The sequence below is a fragment of the Echeneis naucrates genome, chromosome 21 (genome assembly GCF_900963305.1).
Source record: "Echeneis naucrates chromosome 21, fEcheNa1.1, whole genome shotgun sequence".
Taxonomy (NCBI): Eukaryota; Metazoa; Chordata; class Actinopteri; order Carangiformes; family Echeneidae; genus Echeneis; species Echeneis naucrates.
The window spans coordinates 10731523-10748165 of NC_042531.1; the positions used below are offsets into that span (position 1 = coordinate 10731523).

Below are 16643 nucleotides of genomic sequence, written 5' to 3' on the forward strand. Positions count from 1 at the left end.
TTTTTTTTTTGACGTTTTCTTAAAGTAACCTTCAGCATTGCGGTTTAGCTTTGTTGCCACAGGGTGGCAATGTTAACTTGCACCATTGAAATGCCTGAGTCACGACTGACTACCGTGAAACCTATAAGGGACAAATCAATGGGAAATCCACATGTCAAATAAACAATGTTCAGGAAAATAAAAGTTAAGGAGCAACATGCAAACAAAATCCAATCTGTTCAACAACTAGAACTCTATTTCATCAGGATTTACTGCATCAATATAGGCTGGACATCCGCTGGTCTGAGCTCTGATTTGTTTATAGGACGCATTCACAGATCTGCTTTTGTGTATCAATGCCAGAAACTCTGAAACACTGGCTACACGTCTGTCTTCTCAACTGGCTGAACTTCTTTAACGGCAGATTCACTAACATGAAAGTGTAGCAGGCCATATAATAATACCATGACGCATTATTATATGAAGTTATAAACTTTAATGCAAATACAGTGTTGCATAAAAATACGTCAGTTAGAATGATCATCTTTAAACCTTAAACTGTCTGTAAAATAATGTAGTCAACAAATATGTGAATAAAATGAACGGAATTAAGTAAATTGTAAATTGTCTGGTGACGTCATCTAGAACAGCCAATAGGGGCTTTCCTTACTGAGGCGCTAGCAACAGTGAAAAGCTCGCTCAGCTCCGAGTACGGCTTCGCCTTCAGCCATCTTCGCCATGTTGGGGGCAGTGGGACGCTGCTGCGGCGGCGCTCTGCGGGCTTTTAAGCCCAGGATTAACTCCTCAAAGACCATCGGTGCGACACATGCAGCTCTTCATTTGAGTAAGTGCATACTTTTTTACACGGCCCCTCACTTGTCTCCAACACAAATGTGTGCACGCTGAGTGGGACGGGCCTGAACTTTGCCATGGACTCACTCCATCGAGCCGCGACCTGCAGGGACATCTGTTCAGTCAAATCTGTTACATCAAAATGAAAAGTGTGATTTTTGTCAAATTGTGTCTCCATTCATGCTTTGGAATTTGGACTGCAACCAGTGACCTTTCTGTAGAGCACGTCAGATGTTTTGACAGACTGCATGTTTTAACAATATAAACAGTGACTTTAAATGACGACAAAAATAAGCGTAATTCTATCAATGAAACTAAAATATCCAGAGTGTGTTTATTTTTTTTAACCTAGCTGCTGCTGTTTTAAGTTGTTAAATTTATTGTCTTTACAATCACTATCCTTCTCCAACCACTGTCCTTCCAGGCAGGGGTTATGCCGCCCCAGCTGCTGAGGCTGCGCTGGCCAATGGCCGCATAGTGGCAGTCATTGGTGCTGTGGTGGATGTCCAGTTCGACGAAGGCCTTCCTCCCATTCTCAATGCCCTTGAGGTGGCTGGCCGTGAGAGCCGGCTCGTGCTCGAGGTGGCACAGCATCTGGGTGAGTAGGTTGAGGTGATCCCGTGGGTCTTAGACAGTGTAAAATGTGTGTCCTCTATACCTTTTGTGGCCTTTGATCCCTGACTTTACTGTCTCCGTTCGTGTGTTTCTCCAGGTGAAAATACAGTCAGGACTATTGCCATGGATGGTACAGAGGGTCTGGTACGTGGTCAGAAGGTTCTGGACACCGGAGCCCCCATCAGGATCCCTGTGGGCCCCGAGACTTTGGGCAGGATCATGAATGTCATTGGAGAACCCATTGATGAGAGGGGTCCGATAAGCACCAAGCAGTAAGTCTTTACAGGCTCACAGTGCTGGACTTATTTTAACCTCTCTTAATGTTGATAAAATCTGTGATGGATTTCTAACTTTGCTGCCCTGTCTACTGCAGGAGCTAGTTTGTTTTAATCTGGTGGTTTGGTTTCTTGTGACTTATTGTTAATAAAAATATATAGACCTATATGTTTTGGTATGACCTTTTTCCTGCAGGACTGCTCCTATTCATGCTGAGGCCCCAGAGTTTACAGACATGAGTGTGGAGCAAGAGATCCTGGTCACGGGCATCAAAGTGGTAGATCTGCTGGCTCCCTATGCCAAGGGTGGAAAGATTGGTAGGTACAATATATTTGACTACAGACTTCCTGCTAACAATCAAAATATCATGCATGCTTATAATTGATTTTTTTTTTTTTTTTTTTTTATGTTGTATACCTTCAGGTCTTTTTGGTGGTGCTGGTGTGGGCAAGACTGTATTAATTATGGAGCTGATAAACAACGTAGCCAAAGCACATGGTGGTTATTCTGTGTTTGCTGGAGTTGGAGAGCGAACCCGTGAGGGAAATGACTTGTATCATGAGATGATTGAGTCTGGTGTTATTAACCTTAAGGACACAACCTCGAAGGTACCAAAATGAATGCATTTCAGGCATAATTTAGTCTTTACTCAGCATGATGTAAAGCAGAGGTCTCCAACGCTGGCCCTCGAGAGCTACTGTCCTGCATGTTCTAGTGTTTCCTGCTCCAACACACCTGATTCAAATGAGTGACTCCTGATCAGACTTCAGCAGAGCTTTGTGACAAACTGATCATTTGAATCAGGTGTGTTGGCGCTGGAAACATCTAAAACATGCAGGAAAGTGGCCCTCCAGGACCGGAGCTGGAGACCTCTGACGTAAACTGGAGTTAACTGATGTTGATGGGATTCATTTAAATGCACGTTCATGCTAAATCTTCTGGGTTTTCTCGTCCTGAGGTGGCGCTGGTGTACGGTCAGATGAACGAGCCCCCAGGTGCCCGTGCTAGAGTAGCTCTTACTGGTCTGACAGTTGCTGAATACTTCCGTGATCAGGAGGGACAGGACGTGCTGCTTTTTATTGACAACATCTTTAGGTTTACCCAGGCTGGATCAGAGGTTTGCAATCACATTTACAGCTGTTGGCAACGAGACCAGTTTCAAAGTGTATGACTATATCTGAATTTATTTATTTTTTTTGGGGGGGGGGCAGGTGTCTGCACTGTTGGGTCGTATCCCTTCTGCTGTGGGTTACCAGCCGACCCTGGCCACTGACATGGGTACAATGCAGGAAAGAATTACTACCACTAAGAAGGGCTCCATTACCTCTGTGCAAGTAAGAAGATATTGGATGTTGATCACACATCAGTGCATTCTGCCATAACTGAATTATGCACACTAAAATAGTTCCTGGTTACAGGCTATCTATGTGCCTGCCGATGACTTAACTGATCCTGCTCCTGCCACAACTTTTGCTCACTTGGATGCGACTACAGTGTTGTCCCGTGCCATTGCTGAGCTTGGTATCTATCCTGCTGTGGACCCCCTGGATTCCACCTCCCGCATCATGGACCCCAACATAGTTGGTGCAGAACACTATGATGTTGCTCGTGGTGTACAGAAGATTCTTCAGGCAAGCCTTATGTGGGATGCTAAAATACTTAGGACTTTACACAATTGCTGCAATCCAAAAATGAAATTAAAAAAAAAATTCATTTAACAGCTAAAACTTTATTTATTTTTTTTAGGATTACAAATCATTGCAGGATATTATTGCCATCCTGGGAATGGATGAATTGTCTGAGGAAGATAAGTTGACTGTAGCCCGTGCTCGCAAGATCCAGCGTTTCCTATCACAACCCTTCCAAGTGGCAGAAGTCTTTACTGGCCACTTGGGCAAATTGGTGCCTCTTAAGGAAACAATCAAAGGCTTCAAGAGCATTCTGGGAGGTAGAGTGCTATACTTGGCGCAAATATTTTGAAATTAAGTTAATGCACATTTGATTGCAATTGCTATTCTCTTTTCAAGGTGAATATGATGCCCTACCAGAACAAGCTTTCTACATGGTGGGTCCCATTGAAGAAGTTGTCCAGAAGGCTGACAAACTGGCAGAAGAGCATTCATAAATCATTTATCTGCTAGGTTGAAAAGTTTTTTATTAGATAAATATTTGTACAGTATAATTTCTATTTGAGGAACTTCTAACTTGTCATGCTAAGTATGTTGTGATGTGGTTCCATTTCTCCGGAAAGTTGAAGATGAAATAAAAAAATTATGTTGCAATACATCTTTATTTTGGTCATGGTTTCTTCCCCCTGTTGTTGGCAGTGTCAGTGAGCAAAACATTTGAAAAATGGTAATTTGTTTTAATGAAATAAGTCTAACTTTTAATAAGACATAATACTGAGGTTTAACCTATCATGTGGCAGAGCTTCTTATTCAACTCTCTTTCTTGTGAAAGGAGACTGGTGCTGTGTTCTCTGAAGGCTTCAAATTCCTGTAAAGCAATTTGAAAGGAAACCATGAACGCATTCTTAACTCTATCATTTTCAAGATGACTTCAATACCAAGAATATCATCTGACCTTTTTAAGCTTTTCATACTTTCTCTCCGATTCATCTAGAACACACTTTAAAGATTTCACTTTGATATCTGCATCAACAGCTTCTGCTTCCTGGTGAAATCTGCAGCAAGATCAAGGAGAAATTAGATGCACTTGGTAGTGCAAGAAAATGCTGATGGAACAACTTACCTATCCTCTGCTTCAACTCGGTGTTTTTTCTCCTCCTTCAATTTCCTCTCCAGCTCCTGGATTTCACCTTGCTTTGCCTGTATTTTAAATAGTTTGTACAAGCGTGAAGTGGGTAAATTTTGAACAGAGCTGTAATTTTACAGAAACCAAATCTTTTTGATCACCTGTATGATTGTCCCTCTTTGAATAGACAGAGACAAAAATTTGTCTTTCTCTTTGATGAGGCTTGTTATCCTTTCTTTTGCATAGCTCTCCTTCAAATCATGCTTTTCCTCAGCCATTTTTAGCTTCAATGTCATATCTAGTTGTGTAAAGAACACAAATTTACAAGAGATTGTATTTTACTTAAGAAAATGTTAAAGCATTGACTACTTACCTTTGAACGCCTCTACAGCATCACGTTCTTGCTGCTGAATGTCATGCAGTTGATTAAGTAGTGATGCCTCCTTTGCTTTATGCTGTGCTGTGTGTTCCAGATGCTTCGACTGGTTTTCAGCTAATTTCTGTCTAAAACACAAATGTCAAATGCAGCTTCAAAATGTTAAATAACAGACAAAAAAGGTTTTCATTACAGATTAAACTATATACCTGATTTTTTTTTTTTTTTCAGTGTATAAGATGAAAAATTACCAAAATGTCCAGTACCATTTCCCAAAGACCAAGGTAAGATTTCTATGTTATTCTTAACATTTTAGAGACTTCAAACTGTAAATGCTTGTTAGTTTATGCTAATGCATTACTTTAAAACATCTGTCGAAAATGCCATTTTTTTCTACCTATGGTAAGTGGACTTACTGATATTCATTGTATTTACTTGTAGATTTCTCTGTCAGCAGTTTCATATCTTGCATCAGTTTTTGTACACGCACTTCTTTATCATGTAATTTTTGGGAGAAAAGGGTGTCATTTTCTGACTGCAGCTGCTTGTTTTCCATCTTCAACTTTGCATTCTGATTTTTGTACTCTTCCATGAATACGATAATGCCTTGATTGTTGGCAGCCAAATCCATAAATCTCTCTTCTAATAAGGCAGCTTTCTTTCTTTCGTCATCCAGTTCTTTCTTGCAGTCTGTTACACTGTCCTCCAGCTCCGTGTTGATTTTTTGCAGCGCTTCGCACCGTAAAAGCAGCTCATCTGCTCTCTCTTTCTGCATGCAGATTAGGTTTGACTGTTCATCTATCCTGGACCGCAGCATTTCTGTCTCCATTGTATGCTCTGCAGAGAAGCTTAGGAGTTTATCTGAAGGCTTCTGAATAATGTCTGTGTCCTAAGAAAATAGAATATACATATTAAACCAAGACAGAAAGGTGCATTTGGCAGCTTAAAGCTCTGGAGTGTCTGATCTGGAGGCTGGGACTAATATCAGTGCATATTAACTTACAGTAAAACATTAATGTATTTCTATGTTAACTGGTTTGGATAGAACATATTCAGATAACCTCATTTTGTCTCATGCACAGTGAAATATTTACACGAGGGGCCAAAAAATGTCTGCCATTAAAATCAGGTTAAAATTTTAGCCCACTGGTTGTATTTTTAGTTGCATAGGGACGTGATGCACTTGCACAATCCATGCACACACAAACAACATAAACAATAATAAACTCACTTTAAATTGGAAATTGATAACAGTTTGCTGAACAGCTAGCAGTTGCTACTTTACTACAGTTTTATTTTACACCACAACAATGTCGATTTTTTTTAAGTTTAACGCAAATTTAAACTTTATTTTTAAGACCATTAAACTGTATTAATAACACACACATAAGATGTAGGATTAGCTGTCAGTAGTGTGAATTTTATCATAATTAAAAAGGAAATCCGAAGAGCCCAGTCCTCTGTGTTTGTTAGCTAACAGGACTTCTACTCACGGACTCCTACCATCTTTTTTTTTTTCTACCTCAGAAGTGTCCGTAAAGTTGACTGCGTTTCTCGGAGAAGTTGCCATGATGAATATGCTCATAACTTATTCCTTGTTAAACATGCTATTTTTACTTTTAGCTCAGTTCCACTTCCACTCGGAAGTTTTTCCAAGTTTCAGTTGTTCGGTTGCTATTGACAACCGTCCTCTGGCCGCCACCCCGTGATTTGAGCAGTGGCGTGCTCGTGCAGCCGTCCGGCCACAAGATGGCGACGTCCGGCTTCTCTTTGGCGGACGGTAGCGGCGAGGCACCACCACAAATGGTATTGGTGGAAGATGTAGTATTTGCTTGAATACTGATTACATTTAGAAAGGTTCTCAAATGTTTGCATGGTGATTATCTTTTTAAGAGTCACTTTCCCATCTGAGGGCTCTGTTTTCCGTTGACGTATACATACGTTTTAAAATCTTTGGAGACATGGCATAGTGTGAAGCTGAGAGACCCGGCGGGTGAATTTATGACATTTGGTTTTTATTATTATTATTATTTTTATTTTTTTTTTTTACCTTTCACTGTATCGGTTTAACAGACTAAACACATTTACAGTAACTGGGACGTTTTCTATCTCAATATAAGACTCAACGAGGGGAAATTCGTGTACAGCATTCTGCATTGGTCCTTACTCAGCAGAGACATTACCATAAGGCCTGGGCCTTTAAAAACACCTCTGTCAAAACTTTAAGTGGTTTTATACCTTTGTTACTCTCGTTATTGTTTTTCTTCCAGGAATCCGTAGGCAACCCCTCAGAGGAGACAAACACACAGAGCCCGTAACCCGCTGTGAGTGAAAAATCACTGGCACCCGCGACGAGTCGGGCCTGCATGGCATTATGCAGGTTCCGGGGCCGGGGGGATTTATTTGGAGGGCCGAGGCTGGGCTGGGGGAGCGGCTGTCCCGGCCTTTGTGCACGCCCCTTTTCATCAACTAGCGGGCCAAGAAAGACAAGACAAGAGGAAAGCAACAGCATCCCAGCTCCAGTCCTCACAGCGGAGCTGGACGGACCAGCCAGAATGTGGAGAGCACTGATACCTACACTCACTCTCGTCTTCATGTGCTGTGTTCGCTGGTGCCACTCTGAAGGTAAGGAGTGTGGATCTTTTTTTTTTTCTTTCTTACTTTCCTACTTTCTATCAGTTCAATGATTCAAAGGGGGAACTGCAGAGTTTTTGTGCCACCAATGATTCACTCATTGCACTTGTTACTCAATAAAAAAAAAAAAAAAAAAAAAAACACTTACTGGAAAGAAAAACTGGGGTTGAATTATTGCTTGCTTGTTTTTTTTTTTTTTTCCTAAGCAAAGACTAAAGTATTCAACCAATGGAAGTACAGTTCAGATTTTGATGAGAATCCAAGATGCCAAATCAACTGAACACATGAAAACAGCCATGGAGATGAACCAAAATAGCTACTTCTTTAATATAGCGACATTTTATCTTGCAGTAATTTTCTTGTAGGCACCAGGTATAGTAAATGTGGCTATGCAGTTTAGTGTTTTTCCCCATAGTATGACTTTAAAGGTTGAGCACAAAGCTGTCCTCGGACAGATTGGAAGTTCTCCTGAGGAACTTTTGCCTGAGCTTTACTGTTGCTAGGTAACAGAAAAGAGCATGTGACTTACAGGCAATCTGTGAGGACTGAGAGCTACTGGTACAAATCTCATTTGATTTTTACCCCGCACACTGCTGATTCAAACTTGATTGCAGTGCAAGGAAGAAATGTATTCCCCGATGAAAGACAGAGATGGGCAAAATACTCAGAAAGTGCACATTACACATGACAGTCTTGTGTTTGTCTCTTGTGTTTGTAGCACAGCTAGATCCTACTTCTCAAATTGTAATCTGCTTTCTTTTTGCTCAACCCTTGGTACGTAAGCTCCTTAGTGTGAATCAAGCAACTAATTACACTGCAGGTGCTGCAGAATGGAACCATTTCTACCTAAGGAGCAGTTTGGAGTTAAGGAAAGAGACTGTACCAATGGGTTACATAGTACCTAAGGGTTGTAGCTGCAGCTTTCTGATTTATTTATTATGAAACCTCCTGGGCCTATTTCCTCACTGGCTAAGAGACACACAAAAACAAAAAAGGTGAACTCTGCATGCCTAAAAGACAATATAACTGTATGGACACTGAGACTGTGGCATTTGAAAAGAAAAAAAAAAAAACACTTGGCATTTCCTTTAAATCACAGCAGTCTCGGTGCTTACAGCTGAAAATTGCTGATGACAACTGAAGTGAACAAAATGATGACTTAGCTGAAACCACAGTGTCACAGTAGACTTTGTCACATGTTCATGTTGATAATTATCAGCAATCTTTTCTGCTTAACAGACACTAATGAGGACAGCTTAATTTAAGTTGCATGCAGTCTTGTCAGTGTGATGATGAACCACCCTGTGCATTTAAAAAAAAAGTTATATTAACAATGCCATGTTATATGGGTACTGGAAACACCACAATACAGTTCAGTTGCTTCTTGAAAGCTTTCTGGTGAAGTGTGAATCAAACTGAAAGATTTGCCACTCAATAATATACTGCCAATACAAGAAATAGTTTAAAGTTGTACTTTTACTGTGAGGGAAATGGGGGAAAAGGGATGTTTCCATTAATCTCTGCTTAATCCTCTACTTTGATAACTGTTCGATCCACAAACTAATGTAATACATTATCCACACTTTATGCTGCTGCAGAATGCTTACACTGGCATTAATGCCTAATGTGACGGTCTGGGGTGTTTCATGGTGCTGGTTTGCTAACTACCCTCTGGCCTTTTATGAACTGCCCTCTGCTATTTTGCTGTTCTACGCATGTTTTGTCAGTAAATTTAGCTTTTTTTTCCCAGTAATTATTGACCACTAATATCTTCATAACATATTAAGTGCATAGTAAGAACTTTAGTGGTGTTAAAAATTAAGCTTTTATTCCATCAGCAATATGAAGTAAAATGATATTAAAATATGAAAACCAGAATGCTGAAACAGGAGATTCATAACGTGTAATGCAAAAGCATGTTGCTTGTATTTCTATCAGGTGCTTGTCTAATCTGTCTTGGGCTCAGTTTATTTTCAATCTGTAATGACATAGTTAAAATGTTATGTTCAAAGTTCTAAAGTCACACCAACTTGACCACTATGTGCATGTTAAACCTCACACATGACAACTTCCTTCCGGTGTAAAAGCCTAAATCCTTGTGCAACAGTAACACTGCGTTGGAAACTAGAATGCAGTTGGCACAAATCAGGCACAAATACTTTCTTTTCCTGCAGCTCCCTCAGTTGAGGTGACAGAAACTAAGGAAGAAGTGTAGCCTCCAGCTTGAAGGTGGTGAGCTGTGACTCACTGTATATAGGAAAAATTTGTTTTCAATTATCTGTTTCAAATTGCATTGTGGCAACTCAATTTGCAGTTCATTTCCCTCATGCTTTTGTTATGGCATGTACCAAAAATCACAAGTATTCTTCAGTTCTAACCAGACCAAGGCTATTCCTCACTATTTATTTCTTCCCTTTGCTCCCATGCCACTGCCAAAGCCCCTCGGGTTTTCACTGTTTTGTTAGTAGCAATAAGAGCCAAAGTCACTTGTTTGGCAATTGACTGCATTCTGCCGCATTGATTTCCATATGAAATAGGCAGCAGCACTTCGCTCTGACAGCATGGACGGGCCCCGCGTTTCATGCTGCCAGCAGCCGTTTTCACCGCTTTCCTCTGCACACATTCAGTGAGTGCTGAGGGCTGCATCAAAACAACACGATATTGATGGAAGTCTACAGGCATCTCTCAGGCACCCCACAGGTCTAGAAAGAAATTCAGAGTTTGAGCAGGTGTGAACAGGTGTTTTCTTAATGGGTGGCCATGAGAGGGGATGCAAAGTTGTACTTTTGTTTTACCATATCACAGCAAGTAAACCGTCATATCTGTCTCTGCATTTTACTGTCCACTCGCTTTTTTACAGTGACACTTCCAGTTATAAGTTTGCATCCCTACTGGCACCTTTTTTGTGCCATTGGTTTTTCACAGTGGGTTTTAAGATGTTTGGGGGGGTTTATTCTAATGAAAATTCCTTTACTGCTCCTCTTTGTTGGACGATAGTAGGGTGTCCTTATCTTCCTGTATGGATAGGGGGGCTCTCTCCTGCTGTGGGTTTAAGTTGCTAATTAGAAAAGACAAGGCAAGAAAGAAGAAAAGGAAAACACTAACAAAAACTGTCGAAATCATACTAAACTCTATGCACTATTCACCCTGTCTTTTACCTATTGGCATAATCAAATTGGGATTTTTTTTTTGTCAGATGAGGATGGAAACTTGATAATTAAGGAAAAGTTACAAAGACAATGTTCTTTTCAAACTACCCTCACACAAGATAGTGTTGTTGAAAGGTTCAGCTTCAGATTATCTGTCACCTTTCCCAGAAGTAATACTGTCAGGGAACACTGGCTGCAATTGAAAGCCTCCAGCAGATTGGGTTCTCCTTGGCATACATGGTTTTAAGTTGTCAACATAGGTCTGAATGTCTTAATGTATGGCCAAAATCTTGAAGCAGATTTTAATGTTTTTTAGCATATAGGGTATTTTTTGTGTGTTTCTTCTTAACAGAGCAAATCTGTCAACTGTCTTTATATTGTATGCAACAGTTATTTCTACTATCCTGCTATAGATGATGCTGAAACCTCTGGGATCACTGGTTAGTAACAAAGGCTCCCTTTGAGCATATTGTGAACAATTTTATCAATAGTAAACCAAGCAGGAAAAAAAATAATTTGAATGGTTGCTGTAGGACTTACAGCTGGGTTGGTTATAACACATTGTGGTTTTAAATAATCAGAGACAAAGACTGATTGAAGAACATGCAAGGTTTTTAGTGAGGTAACACATGCAGTGACCTCCAAGCTGTGGTAGTAATCCATCTTTAAAAGCGTACATCATACAACAGAGTAGATAAACTCCTGCCTCAAATAGATTGCTGGTTTACTGGCAGTAATTAATAAGGTATTGTAAAATTCTTTTATGCTCTGAAAAGGTTATGCAAATCTGTGCATAAGCTGTTCATGTATGGAGCTGTTGATCACAAGGAAATGTTTTTTATTTTACATTTTTTTGAAAATGCTGGATAAGGCAAGGCAAAGATAGACCACCAACCAACCCAGGCATGCACCAGCAATCACCACCTCACAACTCTTCTCATGAAGAATTTGAAATGGTTATGGTACCACCCAGTACCACTATTTATTCCAATTACATTTCAGACTGGACAGGAACAGCATGCACCATAAATCAGGCTGTCAGAAAGACAATCAGAATTACACATTCCTATTTGGACGGTACTGATGGAGTGCTCTGCCACTAAACTATGCTGCCTGAATCAATCTTTCCTGGAAAATGTCAGGGAAGGTAGAGTAGTAGTACCTTATCTCTACAGATGCCACTCAGTGAGAACATCAAAAGGAGGCTCAGGATGACTGCGGTGAAGGTTGTGTAACTGGTGGGGAGGATGGCTGGGATGGCTGGCACGCTTGTCTCCAAGGCTTGTCAATGCTATTAAAAGTGTGCTTCATCAGTGGAAGACACCCCTGTCCATTACACCATTAAAAAAAAAAGATAAACTATTAGCATAATTAAGAATTAATCAATTCTCTTTCTTTCTTTTTTTTAAATGCCAGATTGACCTAGGTTATGTACAAATCGGATATGAGTGTCATTGCTAATAATGATTTCATCATTATAATTAACAAAACAAACAAAAAAAACACTGAATGGATTATGACCAATAGTGACTGTGTCCAGGATGTGAAGTGGGACAGTTCCGCTGTGGCACAGGTCGATGTATCCCAGGTAACTGGCACTGTGATGGGACATCGGACTGCGTAGATGACTCTGATGAACATGACTGCCGTGAGTTTCTTCTTTCTTATTTTACACTCCTAAATGCCAATATTATCTTAGAAGGCTCCAATAATTTTGATAGTTGTTGAACAAGTCTTGGATTACTAAAGATTTGGAAGATATATTCAGATATATTCAGATCTTTAATTATATTTTCAATTTCTTTATTTAATTAACAAAATATTGTTTTAGTATTAAAATAAAAAGTGCTCCTCGTTAATTCATTTTATCACCTTTGTCTAATTTAACTAATTGGTTATATTTTGTTTGGAAGTTATTGTCTTAGTATAAAACACAATGTTTTTAGAAATGTCATGTAGCAGAGGGTAGCATAAAATGAGTCTCAAAATTGTAGTAAAGTGACGTTCTTGAGCAAATATTAATTTTAACTCTCTAATTCTTATTAATGATGAAACAATCTTTGTGTTCCTACAGCTCAGGCAACATGTGATAGCAGTCATTTCCAGTGCTTGAGTGATGGGGAGTGCATCCCAGGTGTGTGGGTGTGCGATGATGAGGAAGACTGTGAGGACGGCTCAGATGAGAGGCAACACTGCCGTGAGTACATTTTAAAATGTAAAGTCATTGCTTTAGTCTTACACTTATTATGGCTTGAAAGCAAATGTTTATGGCTGCATCATTACATGTCATCAATACTGTGTGTAATGTTGATTATTAATTATTTTTACATTTTCCTCACAGTTTAGAGCAATGCATTTGGCATCATCTGCAATCCTAGAGCTTTCATTATATTCTTGAATAAAGTTCTAGGTTTTTGAAAAAGTTTTAGAAATGAGTCCATCAAAGTGTCTGTGAGTCTACAGAAGCTAAGAATCTAAATTCTGGATGCTTACTATATATTTATGAATAAATTAAAATTTAATGACATGTAGACATGGCTTGGTCTCTTTGTGCTTCTAAATCACATTCCTATCTGTCCCCAGCTGGAAGGACATGCACCAGTGGCCAGTTCAGCTGCAGTAATGGGGCGTGTATCCCAGGAGAATACCGATGTGACCGACTGCTAGACTGCTCAGATGGATCTGATGAGAGAAACTGCCGTAAGTCTTCTTCAGAGTGGTTTCCCTTTTTTTCTATCTTGGGCTCCTGTGGCATTTTAATCAATTTGTTAAGATTAAGAGGCTTGCTGACTGACAGAACGGGCCACAATATGCTTCTTGTTGTCAGAGGTTGATTGCAGATTCCTTGGTGGATTAGTCAAGCTGAAGTTCAGCTGCTATGCCATTATTGTGCCGACATGGTAGACTCACAGCACACAGCACTGCACACTGTGGTAATCTCACAATTGCATAAAGAATGCTGTGGTGACTGCTGTTGTTATGGTGGTGGCATTAAAATTTAGTCTCTTATCCTTCCCATTCATTGAGCTTTTCACATTTTAAGAGCTTAAAGGAACACAGTTGTCAAATTGATTTGTGCATAGCATTACCCTGTTGATGATTTAATCATTTCAGATTACCCTGAGTGTACACAGCTGAGATGTGTTAATGGTGCCTGCTACAACCGGACACAGCGGTGTGACCAGATACTTGACTGCCGTGATGGTTCTGATGAGGCCAATTGCAGTAAGAAACAAGTTAATTATAGATACTGCCGTCGTAAACCATTCATTTGTGTCATGCAGCAACTATCCAAAAGATAGCATTACTTTACATAGCATTACTATTACATGTCCCTTTTAGTCTGTTTATACCTTTTTGTGTTTTCTTTAGCACAGCACTGCAACATTGGTCTATTTCAATGTCATAACGGAGTCTGTGCTCCACAACACTATGTCTGTGACCATGATGACGACTGTGGAGATAGAAGTGATGAGTTGAACTGCAGTATGTGGCATTTCTCCTTTATATATAAAAAAAAAAAAAAAAAATTGAACTCCACTGTGAGTTAAATGACTTCCTCTGCCAAGACAGATCAAGTAATTTAGTCTGTGCGCTCACCTACAGCATATCCTACATGTAGAGGGAACTACTTCACCTGCCCCAGTGGCCGCTGTATCCATCAAGTCTGGCTTTGTGATGGAGAGGATGACTGTGAAGACAATGCTGATGAAAAAGGCTGTGGTATGAATATAATAAGTAATTAGTATATATATAAGTATAATAAGTATAAGTGTAAACAGTTGTCATAAATGTACTTATTTTTAATGATCGACCGAGTAACATTAGACATTTGGCGGGTTAAAGAACATCAGAGTGGGTTACAACTGAAGCTCTCTGTGTGAACTTGATTCACCTCCAGTCTCCAGTTTGCGATAGTAAAACGCTGTGCCTGTTCTCCTTTAAGTGTGTTATTCAAATGCCTCTTTGTGGCACAAGATTGCGCAGCCCCCCAAAGAGCTTTAGAATTCCCTCACACGGCTGTGAAGAGTGTGCGTTTTTAGAGGATGGGCTGCAGAAGCCCTCTGAGCCCCCATGTGACCCCCTCCAAGCTTCACTCCCGTGCATCGATTTAAAGTGACAGTAATTTCCCTGACAATGAAGTCCCAGTCACAATTTTCTTTTCATTCCTGTGCAGGCTGCCTGTCCCTAATGCATACCTCATCCATTGAATATCTTTCATTTCCAAACAATCTGAGGCATTTAGTGCTCTTTGCTATGTTCTTTTTTGATCATGTTTTCAATATATAAGTCCTCACTGACAAACGTGGTGAACTGGTTTTCACTACAGATAATGTGCCAAGAGAATGTTACCCAGGAGAGTGGCCCTGTCCATCTTCTGGCCTGTGCATCCCCATGGATCAGCTGTGTGATGGGACAGCTCACTGTCCCGACGGAGAGGATGAAACTAACACCACTGCTGGCCGCAACTGCAGTTAGTACCACCAAAACAATTGAAAAATACAACCTGCGAGCATGTGATGTTACAGAAACTGTGTTTTTGTTTTGGAACAGGTATCTGGAGATGTGCCTCTCTAAGCTGTGAACATCGTTGTCATGCTTCCCCTGAAGGAGGGACCTGTTCTTGTCCTTCTGGATACATTGTCAGTAGCAACAATAGTCGCTCATGTATAGGTAAATATCATTTATAAACTTTCCAGCAGCAAAGCCTAACGTAGATTTTTATTTCATATTTACACAATGGTTAGGATCAATTAGGATGTTTTCAACCTTTACTATGTAACCTCAATCAAAGGACGCCACAAATACAGAGAAAACAGGTTTTCCCCAATAAGGCCTTATTTTTGTTCATATAACCATTTGCCCTTATGAAATTGGATTTTTAGCAATTGACATTAATTCTTTTTTTCTTTTTTTTTTTTGTGGAGAGTAAAATGGAGTGTTTTCTTGGACTCAACTACAAAGGCTCAAACTTAAACTAAAACCAAATAATAAAAAAAAAGTTTAAAAAAGTTTTGAATTGAATCACACCTATAATTTAAGGTCGCTTAAAAAACTGCTGTGGATGTAATGTGAACAGGTCGTTTAACTCGCTTCTGCTTTGATTCTGATTTCATGCTGAAGACTTTGATGACTGTTCCATGTGGGGTGTGTGTGACCAGCTATGTGAAGACCGGGTAGGATCCCATCGCTGCAGCTGTCGAGAAGGCTACACCCTGGAGCAGCACAGATACTGCAGAGCTGAAATATCAAGTGAGTGTTATTTCCTCTTTGTTTTAGGAATTTGTTTTACACACAGTACGTTCAGATTTTAAATGTGAGGATGAATCACCCAAATGAGGCACATTAGCATACAACCTCTAACGCTTTGCTGACCTTTGTGGTTTCCCTGTAGAAGGTCTGTGGTTCTTTGTGGTGCATTGCTGCATACTGAATGTTGTTTTAGTTAGTCTCTGTCCTGCTAAACATAGAAAGAGTGTTGACTGTGAGGCTCACCTCTTTGATTTAGAAACAAGTGTGAAATGGAAATGGCTAGAAAACCCTTTGTCATTAGTCTGAGTTCAGTCACTTGTTTCCATACATGCTATAAAACACATAACATACAAATTAGGCTAGGGCTCAAACTAAAGATCAGATCAATTGATTGGTGACTTGTTGTATATTGTTTTTCCTGCAGCTGGTGTTCCTTCCCTGATTTTTTCCAATGGCAGAGACCTTCTAATCGGTGACATCCATGGGAACAGTCTGCGTACTTTAATTCGTTCACAGAACAGGGGAGTTGCAGTGGGAGTTGACTTCCATTATAATCTCCATAGAATCTTCTGGACTGACACCATTCAGAATAAGGTATTTTTAACCATGTTTTATTATACATTACTACTATGTTAGTCATAAGACATTACCCCTCAGAACAGTTGAACCCAGTTGTGCCTAGGTAAGATTTTAAGCAAAGTAGTAAAACAGTTTCTGGCTTGAGTAAATACTTGAGTTTGACCGGGGCTGGCTAG

General features: G+C 40.0%; 3 protein-coding genes across 3 annotated transcripts in view; 2 read left to right on the forward strand and 1 right to left on the reverse strand.

Annotated features, from left to right (window-relative positions):
- The first annotated feature begins 679 nt into the window (after positions 1–679).
- On the forward strand, positions 680–3998 carry LOC115061963 (ATP synthase subunit beta, mitochondrial-like). Its single transcript, XM_029530559.1, has 10 exons — positions 680–823; positions 1256–1429; positions 1544–1718; positions 1918–2039; positions 2146–2330; positions 2681–2839; positions 2934–3056; positions 3141–3353; positions 3469–3670; positions 3750–3998. The coding sequence occupies exons 1-10, from the start codon at positions 718–720 to the stop codon at positions 3845–3847; spliced, it is 1557 nt and encodes a 518-aa protein (XP_029386419.1). The 5' UTR covers positions 680–717; the 3' UTR covers positions 3848–3998.
- A 133-nt stretch (positions 3999–4131) lies between these two features.
- Positions 4132–6422, reverse strand: zgc:172182 (coiled-coil domain-containing protein 89). The gene is made up of 7 exons (XM_029492907.1): positions 6375–6422; positions 5269–5741; positions 4850–4980; positions 4638–4774; positions 4474–4550; positions 4306–4405; positions 4132–4218 (listed from the first exon to the last, which is right to left on the reverse strand). The coding sequence occupies exons 1-7, from the start codon at positions 6420–6422 to the stop codon at positions 4132–4134; spliced, it is 1053 nt and encodes a 350-aa protein (XP_029348767.1).
- A 997-nt stretch (positions 6423–7419) lies between these two features.
- lrp2a (low density lipoprotein receptor-related protein 2a) overlaps positions 7420–16643 on the forward strand; it is a 42489-nt gene continuing 33265 nt past the window's right edge. Inside the window, exons 1-11 of the mRNA XM_029530060.1 lie at positions 7420–7477; positions 12176–12283; positions 12710–12832; positions 13219–13335; positions 13750–13860; positions 14008–14121; positions 14242–14358; positions 14966–15109; positions 15190–15309; positions 15760–15888; positions 16313–16482. Coding sequence (XP_029385920.1) covers positions 7447–7477; positions 12176–12283; positions 12710–12832; positions 13219–13335; positions 13750–13860; positions 14008–14121; positions 14242–14358; positions 14966–15109; positions 15190–15309; positions 15760–15888; positions 16313–16482 — 1284 coding nt within the window. The 5' untranslated portion in view covers positions 7420–7446. The remainder of the gene's footprint in view (positions 7478–12175; positions 12284–12709; positions 12833–13218; positions 13336–13749; positions 13861–14007; positions 14122–14241; positions 14359–14965; positions 15110–15189; positions 15310–15759; positions 15889–16312; positions 16483–16643) is intronic.